General features: G+C 46.9%; 1 protein-coding gene across 2 annotated transcripts in view; it reads left to right on the top strand.

Moving 5' to 3' along the window:
• The window catches only part of LOC133345579 (uncharacterized), a 98,207-nt gene that overhangs the window by 50,113 nt on the left and 23,255 nt on the right, over positions 1-24,839 (top strand). For both annotated transcript variants that reach the window (XM_061556483.1, XM_061556484.1), the window contains 5 exons: positions 1,742-1,911; positions 10,005-10,123; positions 14,690-14,837; positions 17,544-17,624; positions 23,688-23,780. In XM_061556483.1, the coding sequence (XP_061412467.1) occupies positions 1,742-1,911; positions 10,005-10,123; positions 14,690-14,837; positions 17,544-17,624; positions 23,688-23,780 (611 nt within the window). The remainder of the gene's footprint in view (positions 1-1,741; positions 1,912-10,004; positions 10,124-14,689; positions 14,838-17,543; positions 17,625-23,687; positions 23,781-24,839) is intronic.

The following is a 24,839-nucleotide window of genomic DNA, read 5'->3' as shown; positions in this document are numbered from 1 at the left end:
TTAGCTGCTTTATGGGATGATATGTTAAATCTAAGCCCTCTCAACCATATGGACCTTGGAGATTCTGCAGGGCTCTTTGATAAAGGCCTGGAGCATTGACCCCTGCCTCCTGGATAAATTCCCACTGAATAAAATCTCAAAACCCAGGGCAGAACTCCCCACTGACTGCTCGCTTGGATTATTAAAGTTAAAAATGTCCCCACGCTCTTGAGAATTTAGTCGATGGCCCATCCTTTTAACAAGTGTAACCGGACATGCATAGTCGTTATATTTGTAGGCGAAAGCCAAATGCATCGTGTAGTTACGAATTAATAAGAGAGAATATATAATGGCTGTGGTTAAAGCACACTTTCGAAAACATGTTATTATTTCAATTTAAATGTCACTATACTTGATGTATAGACAAATAAACCAGTAATCTGTGAATTCCACCCCCTAATCGTACACAGTTCCCGAATCGGAGTCTTCTAGGATGACATAAGTGCGCAACACTGCCGCACGCCAGCAACATGAGACGGTGTTTATTCAACAAAGGATCATTTCCAGATGTCACGTTTAGTGTGATAATAAGCACAGTGGGTGACGCGTGTAACCTAAATGACATTAAACTAAAACTAAGCTTGAACTTTTTATTTTTTCAGGTAAGGACCACTGGGCTACATAGCTCTTTTTCAGAAGCGACCTTGTCACAAATGATAGCTCAATGAATTATCTTGTCACGTAGAAATGTATAGCATCCATATACTCCAAATGAATGTTGATTCTAAATGTGAAGGGAAAAACCGGAGGACCCGGAGAAAAATCCACGCGACCAGGGGAAGAACATGCAAACTCCAAATATACAGGTGTCAGGGTCGGGATTGAACCCTCGACCCCCTGCATACGAGGCGAGGTAGTTAACATCTTGCTGCCGTGGCATCCATTAGGGTTGCCTCGCTGCCAGGGCTTTATGCACAAAAACAAAACAAACATGATACGCTCGGATGAGTTCAAGTGAAATTATTAAATTAACACACATTTTCAAATGTGTTTCCAGACAAACATGCGCTGTTTTGCTCGCGCAAAGAAAAAACAAGTCGTGCCCAAAATAATCAGCGATAACTCTCCAAAATCAGAACAGAAAGGTCGATGGCCGGCTTGCTGTCCTGCACGTGGCTATGTTTGCTCGATTCACCAACCCAGCCTCGGAAGCGCTCGATTATTGGTGTGCAGAGCGAAGCGCGGCTTGTGGAAATTAGATAAATGTTTTAAAATCTCAGCGCAAGCGCCACTGGCTAGATGCCCCCCCCCCCCACTCACGGCTCCCATCAAGCGGAGCTCACGATAAGATCTCTGGTGACATCTAGTGGCTACGACGTAGGTTTTCGCGGTTGCACTGCTGCGTATAGCTCTCCGACGCGTTCCCGGCTCGTGCCGCGTGCTGTTCGGCACGATGTCGCGACGTTTCGCTCCGGGAGCTTCTTGAGTTCTGAATGATTCAACCGTATTGTTCGGTTCCTGAAGAAGCTCCCAGCACGCACAGCGAAACTTCAGACACCGTGCCCAACACCGCGGTACGGCCCTGAAAACAACAACAAAAAAGATCAGAATCTTTATTTATACTAGGAGGAATCCGATGAGCTACAAATCTCTTCTTCACATACGTCCAGTGTGGGCGGGTCAGCAAGTCGCGTCCTGCGGCTCCAAGCCCGACGATGTCAGCCGTGCTCGCTCGCCCCCGGCGTGCTCGTGATGACCTTAGGCGCTGGCGTGGCGGAGACGGGAAGTCCCGTGGAGCTGTTTGCCGACCCGCTGTGCGCCGAGGAGCGGCCGCTGAGTCGATACGCCGGCACTGTGCTCGTGTCGCCGGATGGAGGGCTCACCTTCCGCGAGCTGCCCCAGGCGACGCACTGCCGCTCCTGTGCTCAACGGGTACGCGCGCGCTCGTGATCACGCCTTGGGTTATGAGAGTCGCGAGTTCATGAATGTGCTTCCGCACTCAGTCCATCCGTCCGTTTGTTAATCAGTACGTGCAGTATATTCTTGGTTCTTTCGGTAAAGTCACGTAGAAGGGAAATAATAAAAGAATGTAAATATAAAACAATAAAAATTCTCACGACGTTTCGACTCCAACACAAGCAATCGTCATTAGGTGTGAAATCCACGGAAAGAAAATTTGAAAAACGTGACTTTATTGAAAGAACCAAAAATATGAATCCCTGCAGTCACGAAAGCTTTAAATCAAAATTTAGTACGTGCAGTATGTGGGTCGATCGGTCAGTCCATCAGTGTATCTGTCCATGAACTCTGTCAGTTCGTCAGTCTGACACTCCATCCATCAGTCCATCAGTGTCTGTCCCTGATTCTGTCCATCAGTCAGTGGACTCTGTCCATCTGTACGTTTGTTCGTCCATCAGCCCATTGTGTGTATACGTTTTGTCAGTATCTCCGTCCGTCCCATAGTGATGTGTGAGTGGAGGGAGGGGACTGGGTGTGAGGAGGTACTTCTTATTTCCAGTGGGTTCATGACCACCGGGGAGCAGTGGCATCAGTAGTTAGGTCACTGCATTCTGCAAGTGTGCGAGCTGAGTTTGATTTCCCGTTGTGGATTACATCAGTGGCGAGTGATGTCTGAACTGATCTTCGGGCCCTCTCTGCACCAACATGCACTGGTCAGCATAGTGAGGTTATATTATATTATTTAGATTATTTAGATTATTTAGATTATTTGGTTGCCATAAATTCCCACATGATAAGCCACTTCGTTGAGCTATCATTTGTGGCAAGGTCGCTTCTGAAGAAAGAAGTGTATTGCTCAGTAAGCTTTACCTGGTAAAATAAAAACTATTTATTCAACAAATTTACTTAAGCCGTCTCGGGTGTGGACCAATCAACTTCAAGGACAGTGCATATTATTATCATTATCAGAGTTGCTTCTTTTTGTTTGCTTTTTTCACTACTTGTGTTGTGGTTATTGCAAACATGATGCCTTGAATAAAGGTGTCAGTTTTGTACCAGTTTAAAAGGGTAAAAACCTACTACCAAATCTACTTCAATTTATTGTGTGATTTGCTTACCTTTTCTATGCTTTGCACTCCTATCGTGTTTTGTATTGTTTGTTGTTGTAACTGTATGACCTGTCCCTACTAGACATTTATGAAAAAAAACAGCTTTATAGCTCACCGGATGCCTCCAGTATGAATAAATAAATATTCTCATTCTGATTCTATACGGCGAACCAACCCCCATGACCGACGCGACGTGCAGAGGCCTTCATCCATCGGTGGATTAAAGAAGGAGAGATGCCAGCAACAGGTCAATTGGTGATGCGCGCATCATGGGATTTGTGTCATGGAATGTGCATCTTGAGCTGGAAGAACTTGGGGAATCAAAATCCCAGGGCTTTGCAGCTGGATCGAGTGATGGTCACCCAACCCTCTGTTTCAGGTGCCCAGCAAGAAGTAATTGCTGGCGCTTACAGTCTTTGTCGTCGGTGAAACAGGGGTTAGCGTGCTGAGTTCGATACGAAGCCATGAGACATATACATATACATGTTAGCCACGAGTGATGGGTGAACCAGTCTTGGGCACAACTTTTCACCAACCCACATTGACCGGCATGGTGAAGTATGGTCAAACGACCTTCATCGTTGACAAGGAATGGGGTGGAGGGGGACTGCAGTGATACATCAGCACAGAATAGAATGATAAATTGTGACTATTAAGCTGCCGCAGTGAGAAGTGGCACAGCTGCAACGCGTGTGCTGTAAACGTATCGACTACTCTGAAACGGACAATGCATTAATTGCCGATCCTGATGATTGTGCACACAGCATGATCACCGGTTTATGAACGAAAGTGCTTGAGAGCGCTTGACAGCAAAAAACGGGATCACTGACGCATCTCCATAATTAGTGTCCGTGTCTATTCACGTTTTTTTACCGTAATACCACGATATGTTGGATGTGTTTCTCGTATCGTTTTATTTCCCATTACATGTCTGGCATGCTGTCCATTGGAACTGCCACTCATGGCCACTGTTTATTCCACTCACACGATACACTCACGTATGCACGCATATTCCCCGCATTTCGGCTGTAGTGCAAATCGGCAAACCAGCGCTCATTAACAACGCACGGTTGTCGTTGTTGTTGTTGTCGTCGTTTGTATTTTTTATCACGTCATACAAATATCGGAGTAGACGTTAACTTGAGTCGGCAGGAAAGCGTAACGCCTACAGATTTAATACACTGGTCAACAAACAAAAAAACATTTTTTTCTGGCCTGGACTTTTGCAGCTGTTTTAGACTAATTTCAGGGTGCTGATTCCAAATCTGATCTCAGATTTGCTCTATCACATCATTTTTATGCTATCGGCATACCCCATTTTCATTGATTTTACTCGAAATAAACTCTGTTACTTATGATTGCAAGTTGTTGCGAGTCAGTGACTGATTTAGTGTTAAAATATGGTGCTGTATTTTTAGGATAGTGTGTTTATAATATCATTTTATGTAGATATCCACATTTATTTAATATTTTTCTTCTGCAGTTTTTATTGAAAATTTGATATCTCAAAAACCTGATGTGATAGACAAAAACTGATGCCAGATTTGTAATCAGCACCCCAAACTTACCTTAAGACCGTTGGAATACCTTATGCCAGAAAAAGTGTGTTGACCAGTGATATCAAAACACTTTTCGCACTTTCGCCCAGCGGGTAGTGCAAGCCGGCTCGCAAACTGGAAAGGTTGCGAGTTCAAATCCAGATCTGGGTTTGAATCAGCCCATCATCCCTCTGGGGTCGATAAATTAAGTACCACTTTGTGGCGTGGTCAACAGTCGGTTGCCCCACGGATAGACTTGCCCCCGCCATATGAATGAGGAGTTCCCCATACTGGTTCAGGGCTGTAACGAGGAGACAAGCGCCACATTGATGCTCGCGTAAGCAGGAAACCACTTTGACTTTTATTTGACTTTGAAAAACATTTTTGGTATAAAATGCATGTGGTGTTGCACCATTAGTTATTATTTTCCCGTGTAACCACGGTGTTGATTTGCTCACGCTCGACATCCCGAACGCAACTTCGACTTGCAATCGAGTGACTGAACACGTCAAGTGGCAGAACGCTGAAAGCCAGCAAATATTTTAAATCTGTTTTGTTTATTATTATCATCGCTATGAGCAATATAATTTTCAACCTCGCTCACGGATTACCACAAAATCGGTCGGATTAAACCTGGGACGTTATTTCATGACAAAGAAAGCCACACGTTTACATTCCTCTTCCCTTACGAAAGGCAGTGGTTTGTTGGGATTAATTCTCTCGTCGTATCGTCGACTGCTGAGCTTGGAAAGCAGTGAATCGGAGAGCTTGGGCGAGCGTTATTACCGCCACGTTGAACTGAAAATGAAGGTTTCACATTTAAACAAAATGTGTGAAACCAGATGAAGCCGCTGTACATTCGTCGACAATGTTTATTTAATTCCCATTTGATAATTGTGTGAAACGGCTTATAAAAACTGTCATTTCTGCAATCCTTGGTGAAGTGCAAAAGTAATTCCGTGTTTCGATCGGAGCCGTTTGGAGATCTGTAGTGAATTCTATCGATGTGATTTTGTCGTAAATCCGCCACATTTTAATGGACAAATTTACCCCTAATTACGGTGCCGTATTTGTCAGTGCACTCGTAATTTCTCCTGTTTACAAAATTGTTATTTATTTCCTTGCGTGATTGACAGCTTGAATTGATTACCTTTTACTGTAAGCGTTGCTACTCAAAAACCTCAGTAATTTGTGAAATAATTATATAAATATAGTAATTACAGCTAATAGTCAATTAATATTCCCCTTAATTAATGTTCACTGTAAAACGCCATTTATCACATGGCTTCAAAACAGATTTTGCCTGTTTGCTTAAATGGAACAAGTAAAATGCATATTTATTTTTACTTTCAATAATAAACATTTCAGTAATGTCATTAACATTTCGTGAAATATCAAAATAAACTACAGCATGAATTATGGGGGGGGGGGGGGGGCGGGGGGGTAAAACAGGCCAATTCTCAACATGGAAACAGTGTCACAGGCCCAGTTATACCCACATCCAGGGAGCTCGCACACACAACATCAGTCGCTTTGCAGCTACCGAGATTTCAGTAATCCACAACCATCACCAACATTAAGAGCACAATGTTAAAAAGCACGATCGACACAAAACCTGGGGGGGAGGATCTAAAACGAAACAATTCCGTTGTTGTATCGCACTGTTATGCATCTTTCAATGACGGTATGATCGAGCGTCGTCACCAGCGTCGTGAAATACGGTCATATTGCGACCTGGCCAGCGTGGGGAGGCCCTCATCGCACATTTGCCTATGGCCCTCACCGCACATTTGCCTATGGGAAACACAATACATGGCAAGAGCGCGGCCTTTCCAGGCGAGTGGGCAGTCAGACCAGCGGTTCCTAACCCACGGGTCACCTTTGTCGGATGTGGCGAGAGGTTTGGCTCGTGCTGCGGAATGGATTAGGCGAGGGAGCAATTTCGGATGTGGGTGTGAAACGTCGGCACCACGTTTCGGCGACACAACACCGTGCACGCACAACAAGCCCAGCGACGCCTTCCCACCACGGCGCTGACTTCGAGGCGTTGACTTCGAGGTGTCGACACGTTTCTGTCTCTGTGCTGTGACCTTCGTAAACGTAACCGCAGTGTCCACATGCTCCCGCGCCCATTAAGTAATCGCGATAAGAATATCGGTTTGCTTATGGATAGGCGCCGCTTTGTACTCCAGCCGTCGTGCGTTAAGCCGATAATAATCACGTCTGCTCCGACCCGATTGCGACCGCGTCGCGCAACAAACCACGGCGGGACGCTTCGCGCACTCGTGTTCACTGCCACGGGTGGCGACGTCTGCGAGAAAGAGCTCCTTGGCTCATCGGATTCCTCCCAGTGTAAATGATGGTCATGATTCTGACCCACATTCGCTGTCCTCGCAAACCAGCCGCGCTACTTGCTGCTCGGTTGATATCCATATGTGAAGGAAGACGGCGACCTCAGTTGTGGTGTTGTGGCCAAAGAACAAGTCGTCTTAATCTTGGGAGAGGGGTGGGGTGGTGGTGGGGTGGGGCCTTACCAAAACGTTTGAGAACCACTGACTTTGGGCCCATGGCTCCTAAAGCAACGTGTGCTCACCCATTGCATTGTGGCTCATTGGCACGAGCGATGATGAGCAGTTGTCTGCGCTTCTCACGCACGCACGTGAACGAGCCGAACCTGCCAGTGGAGTCCTCCACCCCCCCGCCCCCCTGCCACAGCCAAGTGCTTTTTGATCTCCCGGTTTTGTCCGCGCTTTCGTGTCCCGCTCGCGTTGCCTTTGTCTCCCCGGCGCTCGCGTTGATCCGCGTGCGGTCTCACTCCATTACACGCTTTGTGTGCCGCCCGCCGCTCCCCACCACTGCTGATCAGATTAGCGCCTTTGTCCGCGCGTTTTACCTCCCCCCCCCCTTTTTATTACGGCGTTTTAATTCCTTTCCCATGCGCGCGCGTGCGTGTGCGTGTGTGTGCATAAACATTCTCCGCCGCTAATATGGTGTTGGGGTGTATTAAGCGCCGCTTTCTGGGTGCGAGTGTTTTTACGAAGTTTGTTGGATTCTTTAGATTCCAGCATGAGGTGGCACTCATTACACACAAAGCGCTCGCCACAAATGGACCACAATACCTTGCCGATCTCGTCAAGGAGCATAAACCATCACGCAAACCTCCGGTCATCGTCACAGCAGCAGCAGCAGCGGCGGCGGCTTTTGGCTATTCTTCGAACATTGATGGTCAATGCATCGCGAACTTTCAGATGCGCCTGTGCGGCCGTCTTTTGGATCTCGATTGAAAACGCATTTTTTTTCTAACTGATTTTTGTGTTGAGTCTGTTGTCTTCTTGGTTCTTTCGGTAAAGTCACGTAGAAGGGAAGTAATGAAATAATAAAAATAAAACATAATAAAATTATTCTCACGACGTTTCGGCCACAACGCAAGCAGCCGTCCTCAGGTGAAAACCAGGACAGACGCTGTCGCCTCGACAGACCTGGTTTTCACCTGAGGACGGCTGCTTGCGTTGTGGCCGAAACGTCGTGAGAATAATTTTATTATGTTTTCTTTTTATTATTTTATTACTTCCCTTCTAGGTGACTTTACCGAAAGAACCAAGAAGATGAATCCCTGCAGTCACGAAAGCTTTAAATCGAAATTTGAGTCTGTTGTCCTTCCCACTGCACACCTCCGATTAGCACGGTTGGCTACGTATGGCGTGAAAGAAGTTCAACAGGCGTACGTGAGGTTGTGTTTTGAGTGGCAGGATAACGTACGGTTGATGATGCAGGGATGAGGTGAAATTTTCACTGCAGGCTTGTTCGTGCCAACGCTAATGTAGTATTGAGCAAGTACCAACACTGTATTTGCATTGGAGTTGATTGTGAAACATTTCAGTCTTCATATTTTTGGTTCTTTCGGTAAAGTCACGTCGAAGGTAAATAATAACTTAATATAAATATAAACAATGAAAATGCTCACAACGTTTCAACTGCAACACAAGCAATCATCATCAGGTGTGAAATCCACAGCGAGACAATGTTCTTGATGTAGATTTCACATGATTGCTTGTGTTGCAGTTGAAACGTCGTGAGAATTTTTGTTTTATATTTATATTATTTTATTATTTACCTTCTACGTCACTTTACCGAAAGAACCAAGAATATGAATCCCTGCAGTCACGAAAGCTTTAAACCTAAATTTGAGTCTTTGTTCGTTTTCACATGAATTGCAAAATGAGCATCACCAGGCCACACTGGACATTGTGGTGAAGTATGGTGAAGCAACTCGTCACCGACACGGTGAGGTGGCTTCACCCAGAGCTGTAGTTGATAATTGCAATTTTTTGCTAAGTGCTGCCTAATAAATACACCAAACAGTGCATGGTCGTACACACTCCAAACACGTATATTGTTTAATTGACATACAAAGTTTCACAGTTCTTAAGTAGATATTATTATAATACATCTTGCCACAATACAATTGAACATAAAACATATAAATACACCATCATCTCAACCTTCTGTGTAAGCCCCAATTATGTACTGTAACACGTCTCTTAGGCAAAGTCATTTTTGAATAACGCTCGTGTGAATAAATATATATTTCTACCAATTTGTAAGATTCCCCATAAAAAAAGGTTTGTTGGGTTAGATCGCGTAAATATAAATGTGTCGTTAATCCATCACCACCCGACGCAGCCAATTAGTAAGGTTTGTCACGTCGACACAACCGTTGTGTTGGATAGTAAACGCACAAGATTGACAATTTGATTACGACGTTTCGCTGGTGATTACAACCACCTTCATAAGGCGATTTGCCAGAAGTGTGAAGAAGTCCTCCTGCTTCGGTCTGAAACCGAGTAAAGGTGATGTCATCACTGTGAGGTGCGGAGACTAGATCGTACAACAATGGATGATGTTAATCTTGCCATAATACAATTGAACATAAAACATCTAAATACACCATCATCTGAACCTTCTGTGTAAGCCCCAATTATGTACTGTAACACGTCATGTCTATGCGCCGCTTCTCGGTGGCAGCCCCAACAGTCTGGAACGATATCCCTCTGCACATTCGCAGCATCACCTCATTTGCCTCCTTCAAGAGAGACTTAAAAACTCACCTCTACAATCATGCTTTCGAGCGACTCTGAGCTTGGCTCCGCGCCTCTGAGTTGCGGCCACTACGTCTGCAAATTTGCGCGCGTTACAAATTGAACTATTATTATTAATAATCGGAGAATATGCAGTACCTATTATCGGTTGGGTTAGTTGTACGATTCTTTTTTAAACGCCCAATCATATAACTGTCTGAACATCCCACATCGAAGCCTGTCTGCGTGCCGAATAAAAGAGGCTTGCGGCTCAAATGGAGGTTGTCCCTCGGAGCAAACAAAGCAATTGACGACCTCACGCTCGCCTCTTCTACCCACAGACACTCTTCTGCCCGCACAAGCTGATGCCCGACCACCGCGTCATCCAGCTGCCTGAAAACTGCCGCTGCATCATGATCGCTCGACCCTCCGCCCTCATCCCTGCGGCCCGCTCGACCGCGTGAGTTGACGGGGTCCTACGGCGGAGATGATGGGCGGGGGCGTTGGGTGGGGTGTGGGGGGTGCAGGCGGCCGGGGGGGAGGGTGCCTGGGAGTCGTTTCTACACTCTCCCCGCTGATTACAAATCCCCGGAGATGATTATGACGGCGACGGCGGCGACGGCTGAGAAGGCCCCAGCGGAGTGAGGAGCGGCTGAGAGAACGGGCGCGGCGGCGGGGTGGGTGGGTGGGGATGGAGGAGGAGGGCACATTGATTGCCCCGATGGGCACCCCCCCGCCCCCCAGACATCTGCTTTGCATCCTTTGTTGTCACAACAGTCGTTCTCGAGCAGACGACACGCCCCACCGCCCTTCCGGTTGACTGCTCGCTTTCGTCCCCCTAGCCGGCCGATTTGTGCGTGCGTGAAGGGGGATTAATTAGGCCCTTTCACCGGGCCCCCCGCTAATCCCACCCTTTAAAAACCCGCCCCCATCCCACTTTGAAAAGCAGCAGAGGGGGTGGCGTCGGCACAGATAAAGAGCTCATCTGTGGCTTGTATTATTGTTATCATCTCTGCTCCATGCTCGAAATCAGTTTTGGGCCAGCCTGCGCCGTTCGTGCCCCTTCGGCGTTGAGTATTTAGCGCTCGTATTAAAATTAAGTGGCGGTGTTTCGTAAGTCATCAACGGTAATTATGTTTTCATACGTGCGCTCGTCCGTGTGTTTTCTTTTTGTATGCACACGCGCACGTATGGAACGCGTGGCGGCTACGCGCCGGTAATTGAGTGATGTTGAGACGTATGTGTGTCACTCACATTAATATCCCCTTGTAGAGCCGTAATAGACTGTTGGGACACGTGCTGTTAGCGAGCACCTACGAAGGCCGGCACGGCACACGAGGGAGTGGGTTGCCAGAACCACGCCCGGCCGCCTTTGTCTCCGTAGTGGCGATTTTTACAAACCACACCAGGTACTCATTTGAAGCTAAGTCGACCTAGGAGAAGTCCAGAACCGGTTCAGGTAATTGTCACCGGTGTTGACCGTGAGCGGGAATCGAACTCGGGTCGCTGAGGTTTGTAGCGCAGTGCGCTAACCATTACGCTACCGCTCCCCACACACACACACATATATGCACCTGCGGGGCTGAAAGGTATCCCACGTTTTAGCGCGCGCCTGTGTTGCGTCCCGCAGATGTGCGGTGGTGGCAGTCAAATAAATTAAAACAAATAATGCAGCGGGACATTTGGTGGAGTTCATAAATAAAACGATTCACGCAATGATCCTGTTAACACGCGTGTTCTTTGTTGTGTTAATCTGATGGCAAGTAGGACGAGGAATTTACAAAATTGCGAACAACAACACCAGACATACTTGTTGTCTAGACAAGACATTGTGGCAAACTAAATAACGTGTTTCTTTAAATATAAAAAATAAACTATATATTTTTACTAATATAGTGGTGGTGGCGGTGGCGGTGGCAAATCGTTTGCTGATCCATCGGCAAGATTTTATTGGGTGACGCAACGTTGGCAGTGGTGCACAGGCACAGCCACTCGACACGTTCCACGAAAATAACAACATCGCGTGTGTGGCCTTGAAAGGGAAATTTATTTCGAGCATTTGGCTGCGATAAATGGCCACACGATAAGCCACTTCTGTGAGCTATCATTTGTGTGCAGGTCGCTACTGAAAAAGAGCTATGTAGCTCAGTGGGCCTTACCTGGTCAAATAAAATAAAAAATAGTTGAGTTTGTATAACAGGCAATGTTTAGGGAAATGGCTCTTCATGATAATGCAATGTGCCAGCAACATTTTGTCATTTTACTTTGATTACAAATTAGTTTATTCCAGAATACTTTTTGATTATTGAAGGGTTTTTATGGTACTCAGTAGCTACTACTGTATTAGGTTTCTTGATATGCGAATTCAAAATCTGGTCATCAGAGAGCTTATTTAAAATGTAAATCTCAACAGGCCCTCATGGTGTTGTTAAGTGTAGTACCAAACCTAATTCACTCTCTCTGGGCTAGTTATGTGCTATGAAGAAGGGCTATTGCCTGCAACATCACCTATTTTATATATATTTTTTTTATTTTAAGATAGTGGTATGGATGATTGTGTTGATTATTGTTTGTTTACAATACTTGTGTACCACTACCAATGCAGCATCACAAAATATTTTGCGTAGCAGACTGTGACATCGGCTTGCAGAGGCTTTCATCTAGCAGTGCACTGAAAACGGCTAACGCGAGGTGCCCCCGTAGCCCAAACGCAACTGACGCAACACCAAACACACAGATACACATCAAAGCGTATATATGCATATACATTAATTACGATAATTCTGCCCCGAAATATTACGATAAAAGATTCCGTTAAACCCGTCCACGCAAACCGTCGCGCCAAAATCTTGGCCAGAAGTTTTACACCCTCGTGGAAGCGTCCCATCAGGGCTACGTTTGTTTTTCGTGTGACCGGCACTAAAGAGCGAATTTCCTGCATACAGTGCGCGTGCGTGCGTGCGTGCGGGAGTGTGCGTGCAGACGTGGGGAGCGGTGGTTTTGCGGTTTTGCACGTTGTGCTGTGAATCGGGCAACCCGAGTTCGATTCCCGCTCATAGCCAACACCAATAACGATTATCTGAACCGGTCCTGTGCCTCCCCTGAGTCGACTCGGCCTCAAATGAGTACACCTGGTGCGACGTGTGAACAATGTGCGAGTCATAAAGGTGGCCGGGCTTAGTCCTGGCCACCCAATCCCCTCTTCTAGATTTGAAGCTTTCGTGACTGCAAGGATTCATATTCTTAGGTTTGTTCGGTAAAGTCACGTAGGTTAAAAATTTTAAATTAATAAAAGTAAAATTAAAATAAAATAAAAAGTGATTTTTTTTTACTTTTATAAATTTTAATTAATAAAATATAAATCACTTTTTATTTTATTTTACTTTTATTTTTTACCTACGTGACTTTACCGAAAAAACCTAAGAATATCAATCCCCTCTTGTGCCGTGCCGGCTTTCATTGGCGCTACTCACAGCACTTGCCCCATCAGCCTGTTGAGGCTACATACGGGCGGGGGGATTTTTGTCTTTGTGCAGACGACTCCGCCGTAGGTGACATGCGCTGCTCTTAGGGGCCGCTGCGCCGGGAGTAAAAAACCGCCGCTTATTAAGCGGATAATTTCCCCGAGGCCCCCGCCAGCGGTTCTTCCACCGCGACGCACACACGCACACACGCGCGCGCGCGCCGAGGCACGTTCAGGTGCCGTGAGATATATAAATAATATAAGTATATAATTTTATTTTAATCCGGCCAGGTGGCTCGGCTGTAGAGCGAGAGGCTCGCAATCGGAAGGTTGCGAGATCAACTCATGGTCGTGGGGTTGCGTGGGCCGTTGATTGAGCCCATGCTCCCAATAAGTCGGTCGTCTCACCTCCGGTTAGCACGGTTTGGCCACGTACGGCGCAAAAGAAGTTCAACATACATACAATAATACACGGTTTGTTGTGCAACAGCTCGACTCGCCAGAAACGTGACATTTTCACCGATGGCTCAGGGCTGTAGACATGTCCCAATGTATTAATGCTCATTTGAGCGCCAGCATGCTCTGGATTTTTCCACTTTTAGCACCTGTGCATGGGTCTCACCTATTTCCCTTCTGGTGTTTCGACAGTTACCACCCTCTGGCTCTCTGGCTTGGCCTCCTGCCGACGTAAAATACTCCACCCCCACCACCCCCCTTCTTCCTCCTCGGCAAACCCCTCTCCCCTCCCCAACGCGTCTCAAGCATTCCCGACACCTGCACGCGACATCACCATTAATCTGTCGAGGCACACGGCAACCACAAGTATTCCCGTGCCAGCGTTGTGCAAGAATTGACGCATCCTTAAAAAACATTTTATTACGTTTTAGCGCGCGCCTGTGTTGCATCCCGCAGATGTGCGGTGGCGGCAGTCAAGTCAATTAAACAAAAATAATGCAGCGGAACATTTGGTGGAATTCAAAATTAACCCGTAAAAACAAAGTTTTTCACTATAAATCCTTTATATGCGTGGCGGCTAGAGTCCTCTCGTCCTCTGGCTTGAGATGGCTGCCACCTATGGGTCAGATGATTGCCTGCCACCATTAAGCAATTGGTAATTAAATATAAAAAAAAATTTCCTAAAAAGTGTAACATTTTGGAAAAAAATATTCACGAAAATAAATTGTCACGCACAACGAGTCTGTGTGCAAAATGTCAGCTCGATTGGATCACGGGAAGTGGGTTAAAAAACGACCGAAAGATTTGCACGGTCGTAAGCGCGCAATCAAGCAAGCAAGTGAACTTAATATAAAGGATTTAATAAAGGATAAAAAAAAGATTCACTCAATGATCCTGTTAACATGCGTGTTCTTTGTTGTGTTAATCTGATAGGACGAGGAATGTACAAAACATGCGTGCGAACAACAACACCAGAAATACTTGTTGTGCAGACAAGACGTTGTGGCAAACTTGCAAGCCAAATAACGTGTTTATTTTTATATACAAAAAAAAATTAGATTTTATTTTTATTATATTGTTCTCCTTGTTTTCCTCCTCTGACAAAAGTGGCGGTGGCGGCAAGAGAGACGGGTCTCCCACCGGCCGGTCTTTGCCAGGGCAAGGCGCAGGCCTTGCCGCCGCTGATGTGGCAGCGCCCTCCGAAGATCGACCGCCGGTACCTGGCCTCACGCACCGCCCCTTGGAAGACCACCAGGTAGCAAACACGTGGTCGGTGAGACATGACCCTCATGGCGGGACCCCGGGGTCACATAAGCCCCCGGCTCTTTCATAAACTGCGTTGCGACGTCATTTTATGTCTGTTGAAGGCGAGCGATATGGCAATCTTTTCCTTTCGATGAGCTCTACACGATACGCTAATGAAAGTTTAAAAGTTTTGTTTTTGACTACGGCAATCGTCCTATTTGCGCTGGGACGACACGACAACAGAATGATCCATGCCAGGTGGGTCGCAGTGTTTATGTGCGCGGTGGGACGGAGTCGCCAAAAATAAATAAATTCATTACGATTTTGACTTCCGTTTATTTGGGATCCCTGGGTTCCGTCATAAGGTTCAAATGACGCTTGAACTGAAATTACGCGCTCATTTCGTTCCCGTGCTTTTACCGCACGAGCTCAGTGCGTGCTGGGTCAACCGGGCGGGTGGCAAACGATGCCCGGGACCAGATCGGATGCCACCCGGCTGCGGTCTGGGTTAGTCGCACAGCACGGCGATCACAACCTGCACTCCTTCTCTCGTGGACCAAATGTTTCATTGAATTCTCGCCATCGTCACGCCGTCAGCTACGGCACACACCCACGCACGCGCACACAAATAATATACTCGCGACGGCTCGCTCAGGTTTTGGTATTTATCTCCGCGCGCGTGAGCTCGCGTGAACATTTCATTAGTTCAGAGCGGCAATTAGATTTCATTAATAATAATATATTCACAACAACGAAAACGCGCATACTTTCAGTGTAATCTGGTCGTCTCATTACGACATACATTATCCCTTGAGCGTTGGCTGAAGGCGAGAGAGGAGAGGCGGGGGGAGGGTTGGTAGCGGAGGGGGGGGGGAATGGGTGGGGGGCGGCGTGGTGGAGGGGGGTGGGTCGCGGAACGGGACAATTGTCTGCAGCGTGGCAAGGGGTCTGTCCGCGGGGACGGCATCGTTTTTCCACACAGTGTCCCTGGCCACTCACCCGTTGTAGCCACTTTGATCCGTTCGGAAGAGCGCGTCTGGGAGCCAGAATAACGCACCCCCACGGAGTCTTGACCTCTGCCTATCCCCCCGCCGCCCGCTCTTCTCTCCACGCACTCTCATTTACCATCTCCTCCCCTGCGTCCTACGGTCGCAACGGCTGCCCCTCCAGCCGCTCACTCCCCCCCCCCTCCACCCCATGTCCCCCGTTGTGCCAAAATCTGTGTAGTTAACCACCCGGGAAGGGTATGCTTAACCCCTGCTCTCTGATGCCCACTGGAGCGCAAGCGCAGCGGCTGTGTTGGTTCTGACCGTGTGGTGCCCGTTCCCAGGCCGTGCGGTGCCACGGGGCACGATTGCGCTCAGAGTCTTGCGCTCGTCGGAAATGCAAATCCGCACGTTTCACCCGCGCCAGCGTCTTGTAATAACGGTGTTTTCATTATCCCGTCATTTATACGGGAAGGCTGGATTTATGTTTCTTTCTGGATGGTCTTGCTAGGGATGTTTGTCCAATGCGGCACTGTATTTGTGTGAAGTCTCGTCTATGATAACTTTCATAATGTTATATTGCTGGCAGCTTTGCACTTTGAGTCTCTGTTAAAGCAACCGTGATATATTTCGCACCTCCAATCAGCTGTTTGGCCATGTAAGAAGTTCAATGTTCATGTATATATGTTCATAAATAATTAAAATCCGTTTTGTTTCTCGGGTTGTACCGCCGCGTGTTGTTCGACACGATGTCCGACGGAGAGGAAGGTCGGACACCATGCCGCATACCACGCGGTACGACCCGAAAACACACCGGAGAGATGCAGCAGCAGCAGCAACAGCAGCAGCACAACCACAAAAAACCTCGGCCAGTGGTAGCTGAGCACCGTTTCGATTTAAAGCTTCCGTGACTGCAGGGATTCATCTTCTTGGTTCTTTCGGTAAAGTCACGTAGAACGGAAATAATAGACAGACCTGTTCAGACTCTGTCTCCTCGACAGACCTGTTCTCCACCTGAGGACGGCTGCTTGCGTTGTGGCCGAAACGTCGTGAGAATTATTTTATAATGTTTTATTTTTATTATTTTATTATTTTATTATTTCCATTTTACGTGACTTTACCAAAAGAACCAAGAAGCTGAGCACCGTTGTTGAGGATTTTATTTTTTATTTCTCCTGCGAGGAAACTGGAGTGAGTGCCCGGGAGAACAGCCATACGTACGAGGGGAAGGAGGCTCGTTTAGATTTTGCGTTGCTACCACGGCACTCTCCTTCCCCAATACCGAACTGCAGAAGGTGTCCTCCCGCTGTGACTTTTACTCGATCTTTTTAAAACTCCACCGCAATCGGGTGAACTGGAGTCTGGGCACAGCTCACTTGAGAATGCGTGCAAGACTTAAATGTGTGTCGGCTGGCAATGGAAAAATGTGCAACAAAATCAGTGTATTGTCCTGTGGAGTATTATAATAATTCCCATAGGTTTCCTCCTCAACTGAACTTGCGCTTGGGACCAAGGGTTGCCGGGTGACGGAACCAGCGGCGTAGCGTGGTTGGCATGGGTCGTGTCGCCCTGACACCTGGGCCTCTCCGACCCATGGGCCATCAGTGCAGTTGCACCGCCTGCAAACCCGTTAGCTACTTCACAGGATATGGCGATGACGGTTTAGGTTTAGCCCAATTAGATTTTCCTTCGTGTTTTCATACGATTCTAACATTTCCTTTCCCAAACAGGATGAATCGTTTGAGTGTATCTGGAAGGAATTCAAGAAAAGGCACCAAGAAATTAACGAGCTTCCAAGAAACATAACTTTGGTACGTACCGTGATCGGTCCTGTTTCCACCGTCATTCAAGCACGTCAGTTCCTTTTACGTATCCAGCGTGCACGTGTGTGTGCGTGCGTGCGTGTTTGTGCGAGTAAGGAGAGCGGTAGTGCAGCAGGATCGTGCGCTGCACAACGAACCTGGCGACCCGAGTTCGATTCCCACTCACGGCCACCAACACCAGTGATGATTATCTGAGACAGTCCTGGGCTTCGCCGAGGTTGACTCAGCCTCAAATGAGTACCTGGTGTGGTGTATAATTATCGCCACTGGGGAGACAAAGGCGGCCGGGCGTGGTGTTGGCCACTCACCCCCTCGTGCGACGTGCCAGCCTTCACAGGTGCTCGCGAACAGCAATTGCCCCAACAGTCTATTCAAAGGCCACACCGGGGGGGGGGGGATCTTTGTGGTTTGTTTGTTTGTGTGAGCAATGCAAAGCAGGTAATTTCACCGTGGGGTAGCGCGCGACAGAATGAAGTGTTGCTGCGTCGAACGAACCCCCACGGTCAGACACCTGAACGCGCGCAGACGCTCGGCCCAAACTCTCCCGCGAGACATGTCGTCGCGCGACCATTTTTATTTTTATTGCCTCGCAGATGAAAAAAATAATTAAGAAATTGTGCTCGCAAAGAAGTCAGTTTGTGGGACCGTCTTTGTAATCATCGCAAGCGACAAAACTGCCTTCGTACTTTTCAATTGGCACGTATTTAGTTGCGCGTTGCAGTCATTACACGGTAATTTCCGCGGAATCATTTATTGCGGTTTGTTTCCAGCTGAGCTTGATTCACACTTTGGACCCAAAAAAAAAAAGTCACCAGATTTTGTTTGTGGCATCGGCTTGTTTCTCGGTTCTTCCTAACAGATCGATGGTGTTATTTAACCTGCTGCGAATATTCTCGAACACATGCGTTGACGTGCTGTTTATTATTATTATTATGCCAGTAACAAAAAAAGAAACCACACGCCTCCATGAAACCCTCTTGATTAACCCGCTTCCTGCATGTGCGAGTCTGCCGGTGACGTTTCGCTCTGTTGTGTTTATAAATACCGCCGTCACTTTGTGGCGTGACAGCTCATCTCCCACAGTCTTTGGGAAACCGCGGGGGGCCTTTCCATTAGAGGAAATTAACTTTATAGTTTTGTTTGCCGAAAACCCATTATAGACGTGCCTCCGAGACTCAATTAACGCTTAAAAATATTATTTGCACATTACTTGATTTGATAGAATTAAAGTCTAGAGGTGATCATCGTGAGCTGGAGTCTCGGCGCGAGCCGGCGAGCGAGCGAGCGACGCGTCGATTGATTATCGTGATTATTGCCGCTCGCGATGCAGCGCATCCAATCGCCGTTGTGCGTAACAAACGATGATTTAATATTCATATTATTAGTTTTTTTTCGGTAAAGTCACGTAGGTAAAATTTTTAAATTTAAATTAATGAAAGTAAAATAAAAAATTAAATAAAAATCACGACGTTTCGGAGGCAACACAAGCTTCCGTCTTCAGGTGGAACCGTCACAGCACGATAGCTGCATCAAGTGAGAGAAATTCCAAGAAAACAGTCCTTGTATATATACTGGTTGAGGGTGGGAGGAGCCAAGGTAGGCCCTGGATATTATTATTGTGAGGTTCGGTGCGGTTGAAGCAAGCTGTTAGGAATGAGCCTTTGTTGTGTAGACTCGTTGAACTCGGAGGTTCCAAGAGTTTTTAAGGTGCGGCTGATGTAAAGGTGCGTGTAAATGGGACTGATTTAATGCCAATGACGGCAGCGGGGGGAGTGGGTGGAGCAATGATTTGCGAGACCTGAATTTGATTCCCGACTTTCGCATTTCGGGATCAGTCGTGTAGCTGTAGCAGCAGAGGGCAAGATTAACTTGATAGGATACATTCTGCGGTGGCGCTGGTGGATGAGGGGCACCATTGATTTGCCATTGGGGATGCTTCTATTTAGAGCTCATACAGTCTCCATCGCCCGTGTGTTGTTGCCTGTTTACTGCACAAAAGGGGGCACACACGAGGCAAATGTTGTTTGCAGAGAAGGGTGTGCACGTAATTGATACAATTACAGGTGCAACGCGAAGGTCACCCGCTGCCTTCATGTGTCCCGAGCATCGAATTGCGTTTGGAGGGGATGGGAGGAATAAAGCGTCATCATGATCCTTGCTGCGGTGTCATAGGTCTCACCATGACCAAACTCCGTTGTGATCTATCCACCATTGGATTAACGTCTCACCCCCCTCCCACGCCCGGCCGTCACCGTGTGTTAATCTGGCTCCTGCACACGAGTTAATTCCATCGCTCCGTCTCCGCGGAGTGACGCCCCCTTCGGGCTTTGTTTTAATATCACTACAACCATTTGTGCGTGCAGAGCAGTGGCTCACAAGTCAGTGGGGCAGTGCCTTAGCATCCCGTGTGCTACGAACCTGGGGAATGGAGTTCGATTCTCCGCCGTGGCTAACGTTAGTGGCACCCCCCCTCCCCAACAACCCGCACTCACCAGCATGGTGAAGTATGGTCAAACATTCCGCGTGACTGACACGATGCTTGGATACCTTCATCCAGCAGGGCATTGAGAAAGAGCTGTCCGTGATGACGGTTTATTAAAAGTGTCACACGACTGATTTCGCACACGCTGGAATGTGAATAAGCGATCACGATGTCGGCCACGGCGTTTTCGGTGACACGTAAGAAGTTGCAGAGCGCAATGCCGTGCTCAGGTGTGTCCGTTCCGCCTGTCGTTAGAAGCTCACTGAAGGCGCCACAGTCGAGGAATAAGCAGGGCTACTTAACACGTAGGCATTCGCGACCAATATTATTCATAATCAACGTTAATCCACGTTGACAAAAGACAAATAGTTCACTCCTTTAGCCCACCGGTGTGTTGAAGCGTGAAACCACAACATTTACAATTTGAGTACGACGTTTCGCTGGTAATTGCATCCAGCATGATCGGGCAATTGCAGTGAACTATTTGTCTTTTGTCAACGTGACACTTTTTTACTGATTGGCCGTGTCGGATGGTGGAGGGTTACGACACATTTATAAATAACGCGATTTAAACCCAAAAACGTTGATTATGAAAGCAGGGCTACGCCTGTAAATCTTTACTGCCATCCGACCGAAATTCCTTCTGCACAATCAGCACTTTAGTCCAATTTGAGCAACAACAACAAACAACTGGCAAACATGGGAATAGAGTGCAGGTCACTGTCGATCAACTGTGGGTGGATTATCCGGGCTGTCAATTAACACCGGTTGCAGACAGTGACTTATTTGTCCACGTGACCACAAACGAATTGGCAAGTAAACCAATTTAAGATTACACATTCTACATCGTCACCTCCCTCCCCCGTCATGCTTAGGTAAAGAAAAGTACATGATGAATCAATACGTGTGGTATTAGCGTCATTCTTACAGCGCAAAGGCTTCCGTCACGAAGGTGCCATGGTTATGGCTCGTAAGCTGTGAAAGGGGCCTTCAAAGCTCATTGGATTTCTCCAGGATGAATACAGATTCTCATTTTGATTATAGGCTTTACTGAAGAGTTCTGTCTCGACTTGACTATACTGCAGAACTGGTTGGGACTTGCAGACAAATCGCGAACGGTGACCAGCAATGAGTTTCACGGAGAGGGCCCGGACACTACTGACATTCGTGAGTGGGTGAGTGAGTCAGTGGGTGATTGAATGGGTGAGTAAAACATGGGAGGAGGAGATGGCCGGGAAACGACTAACGTGACCACGTGGGTGAGTGAGTCGGTAGATGAGGAGATGGGCCGGACACTACGAACGTGATTTGATTGATTGGGTGATTGAGTGGGTGACTAGGTAGGCGAGAAGGCCCGGACACTGCTAATGTGAGTAAGTGGGTGTGTGAGTAGGTGAGCGAGTGCATGAGTAGGTAGGTGAGTAGATGGGCCGGACACTACGAATGTGATTTGATTGATTGGGTGAGTGAGTGGGTGACTCGGTAGGCGAGAAGGCCCGACCACTGCTAATGTGAGCAAGTGGGTGTGTGAGTAGGTGAGCGAGGGGATGATCAGGTAGGTGAATAGATGGGCCGGACACTACGAACGTGATTTGATTGATTGGGTGAGTGAGTGGGTGACTAGGTAGGCGAGAAGGCCCGACCATTGCTAATGTGAGCAAGTGGGTGTGTGAGTAGGTGAGCGAGGGGATGAGTAGGTAGGTGAGTAGATGGGCCGGACACTGCGAACGTGATTTGATTGATTGGGTGAGTGAGTGGGTAGGCGAGAAAGGCCCTGACACTGCTAATGTGACCAAGTGGGTGTGTGAGTAGGTGAGCGAGGGGGTGAGTAGGTAGGTGAGTAGATGGGCCGGACACTGCAAGGCTGCGGGGGGCCGTATCTTGATGTCTTGGTGCGTGGAATGAATAAATATTCGTGTTTATATCCTCAAGTAGATGTCTTGCTTTATGAATGTTTTTTTAATTATCCGCTCCACCCCTCCCCTCCATCACCACAGATAACCCAGTACGGCACATGAATAATGTGGGCAATTGCACAAATTAAGACTTACACATGCGTGGAGGTAATAATACCCTTAGGGCAAAACATTTTAAGACTATACAGTACCTTGATGTTCACGAATGTTTGGATGTTGTTAATAATCATCTTCACCACGTGCATTTTGGTTTTGTTCCAAATGACTTGGAGGATGATTACATTTTAATTTTTGTAAAAGGCATAATGGAGGTGGCAGGTGGGGTGCGGGGAGTGGTGGCACAGTGGTGAGCGCACTGCTCTACAAAATCAGTGACTTGCTTTCGAATTCCAGCCACGGCTAACATCAGTGGCGAACGGGTGATGTCTGAACCAGTACTGGGCCGTTTCCTCCTTCACAAACCTATACTCACCAGCATGGTGAAGTATGGCCAATTAAACCCCCATGACTGACATGGCATGGGGGATTTCTTCATCCACCAGTGGATTGACAAATGGCTGTGATTTTTTTTTTGTTGAATGCTTAAATACGAGCGTTTTCATATATTTTGCTTGCATCCTGGCGTAAGGATAATGTGTTGACCCGTTTCAGGGGTCGGCAACCAAAAATAACAAGCAGAGACACATTTTTTTTCGAATTCGGTAAACAATATTTCGAGGGCCGCAATGCACGTGAACACGAGACGGCGGGGGTCCTTAATAAACGACGTCACGAGGCCAGTCCTTAAAGATCTTAATTTGGAGCTTTCGTGACTGCAGGAATTACTCTTTGGTTCTTTCGGTAAAGTCACGTATGAAGATAAAATAATAAATTAAATAATAGCATACTACGACGTTTCGATTGCAACACAAGCAATCGTCATCAGGTATAAAAGAAATAGCAACAAAAATCTAACCAGAAAACTATAGACAGACATATAAGCAGACAGATGTCACAAAGACACATAGAGAGAGAACACACATCGGGCACACAGAGAGAGAACGTCTCTGTGACGAGGCTTTAAATAGAGAGAGGGGGCGGGGGCGGAGAGAGGGAGGGTGTTAGAGCAGAACCGGCCCTAGACCTTTGGGGGCCCTAAGCAAAATTTGGTTGGAGGCCCCTTTGATGTATGATTTTTTTCACCCACGAGCTAGCAGTGACTCTAGGGGGCCCTCTGCTGGCCACGGGGCCCTTTGCAATTGCAAGGGTCGCTAAGTGGCTGGGCCGGCTCTGGGTTAGAGAAAAATTAGCATGTCAATGGGTAGTCCTATAAGAGCCGCAACGCAACTCCGCAGCGACGGGTTGCCGGACCCCTGTGGCTTGAGTCTTTGGTCGTTGTTTTCTGAACGTTTTTTTTCTTCTTGGTTCTTTCGGTAAAGTCACGTCGAAGGAAAATAATAAAATAATAAAAATAAAACAACGCAAGCAGCCGTCCTCAGGTGGAGAGGACGGCTGCTTGCGTTGTGGCCGAAACATCGTGAGAATTATTTTATTATGATATATTTTTCTTATTTTCTTATTTTCCTTCTACGTGACTTTACCGAAAGAACCAAGCAGATTAATCCCTGCAGTCACGAAAGCTTTAAATCGTTGTTTGTTTTTTATTTTTCTCAGGAGCGCTGCTTGTTTCTGGTGGAGCAGTTTGTGGCCACGTTGCTGTGGAATGACGACGCGAGCCGTGCCGGCGCTCCCAGTCCGTCTGTCCTGGTGAGTCACCGGGCCCTTGCAGAGCAAAGTGCGCCTCCGATTAGCATGGTCGGCTACGTACGATGTGAAAGACGCTCAACATATAATGTGTATATTCTAGATTTGAAGCTTTCGTGACTGCAAGGATTCATATTCTTGGGTTTTTTCGGTAAAGTCACGTAGGTAAATTTTTTTTAATTTAAATTTATCAAAGTAACATAAAATTAAAATAAAATTAAAATCACAACGTTTCGGAGGCAACACAAGCTTCCGTCTTCAGGTGGAACCGTCACAGCCACGACAGCTGTATCAAGTAAATGAGAGATTCCAAGAGATCCAACCCCGTATATATATACTGGTTGAGGGGGGAGGAGCCAGGACAGGCCCCTTTTTTATTATTATGGTAAGGTTGGTGCGGCTGAAACTACGGTTAGTCTACATAACAAAGGACTGAGCGTGACTTTACCGAATAAACCCAAGAATATATAATCCGTACACACAGCTATCCATCCCGACACATTGACTCGATATCCACCCGTTTTGTCGGAGCGGACTTTGTTCGCGAAAACGAATTCTGCTGGATAATATTACGTCCGCGAAGCCAATTGGCTGGTGAAATAAATCGTATTTTCATTTATAAGGTAGAAATTTAGAATGTTATAGTGTCTATCATGTCCCGCAGCAACGCATCGCGACTTTGGACGCAGTTTTGTATATTGAACTGTTGTTTTTGCGACATTATTTCTGGTTAAAGCAGTGTTTGTTCATGTCGCACTGGATGTTAAATACATTTTAATTAATAGAATTCAACTGTTTAATGAATACTAATTTAATTAAAGCTCAAATTGCCTTTGTGCGAAGTTGGAGTCACATATGTTATTGCCAAGTCATGTGATCGTGTGTTACCCAGAAAGCAAGGCAAATGAGAACACTGGATAAATCAATGCAACACTTTCTTTATTGGCAACCAAAAAAAAATCACAAGCAATTTGTGACAAACAAACTGGTAATTGGAAGCAAAACTGTGTTTGTGAAATTGACATTGAAGTCTCATTCAGCTAAGCTGCTGTATAAACTTGA

This window comes from Lethenteron reissneri, chromosome 22, assembly GCF_015708825.2.
Source record: "Lethenteron reissneri isolate LAM-NWPU_2019-01 chromosome 22, ASM1570882v1, whole genome shotgun sequence".
NCBI classification, from domain to species: Eukaryota; Metazoa; Chordata; class Hyperoartia; order Petromyzontiformes; family Petromyzontidae; genus Lethenteron; species Lethenteron reissneri.
The sequence above is the reverse complement of the archived record's forward strand: the minus strand, read 5'-3'. Positions and strand labels throughout refer to the sequence as shown.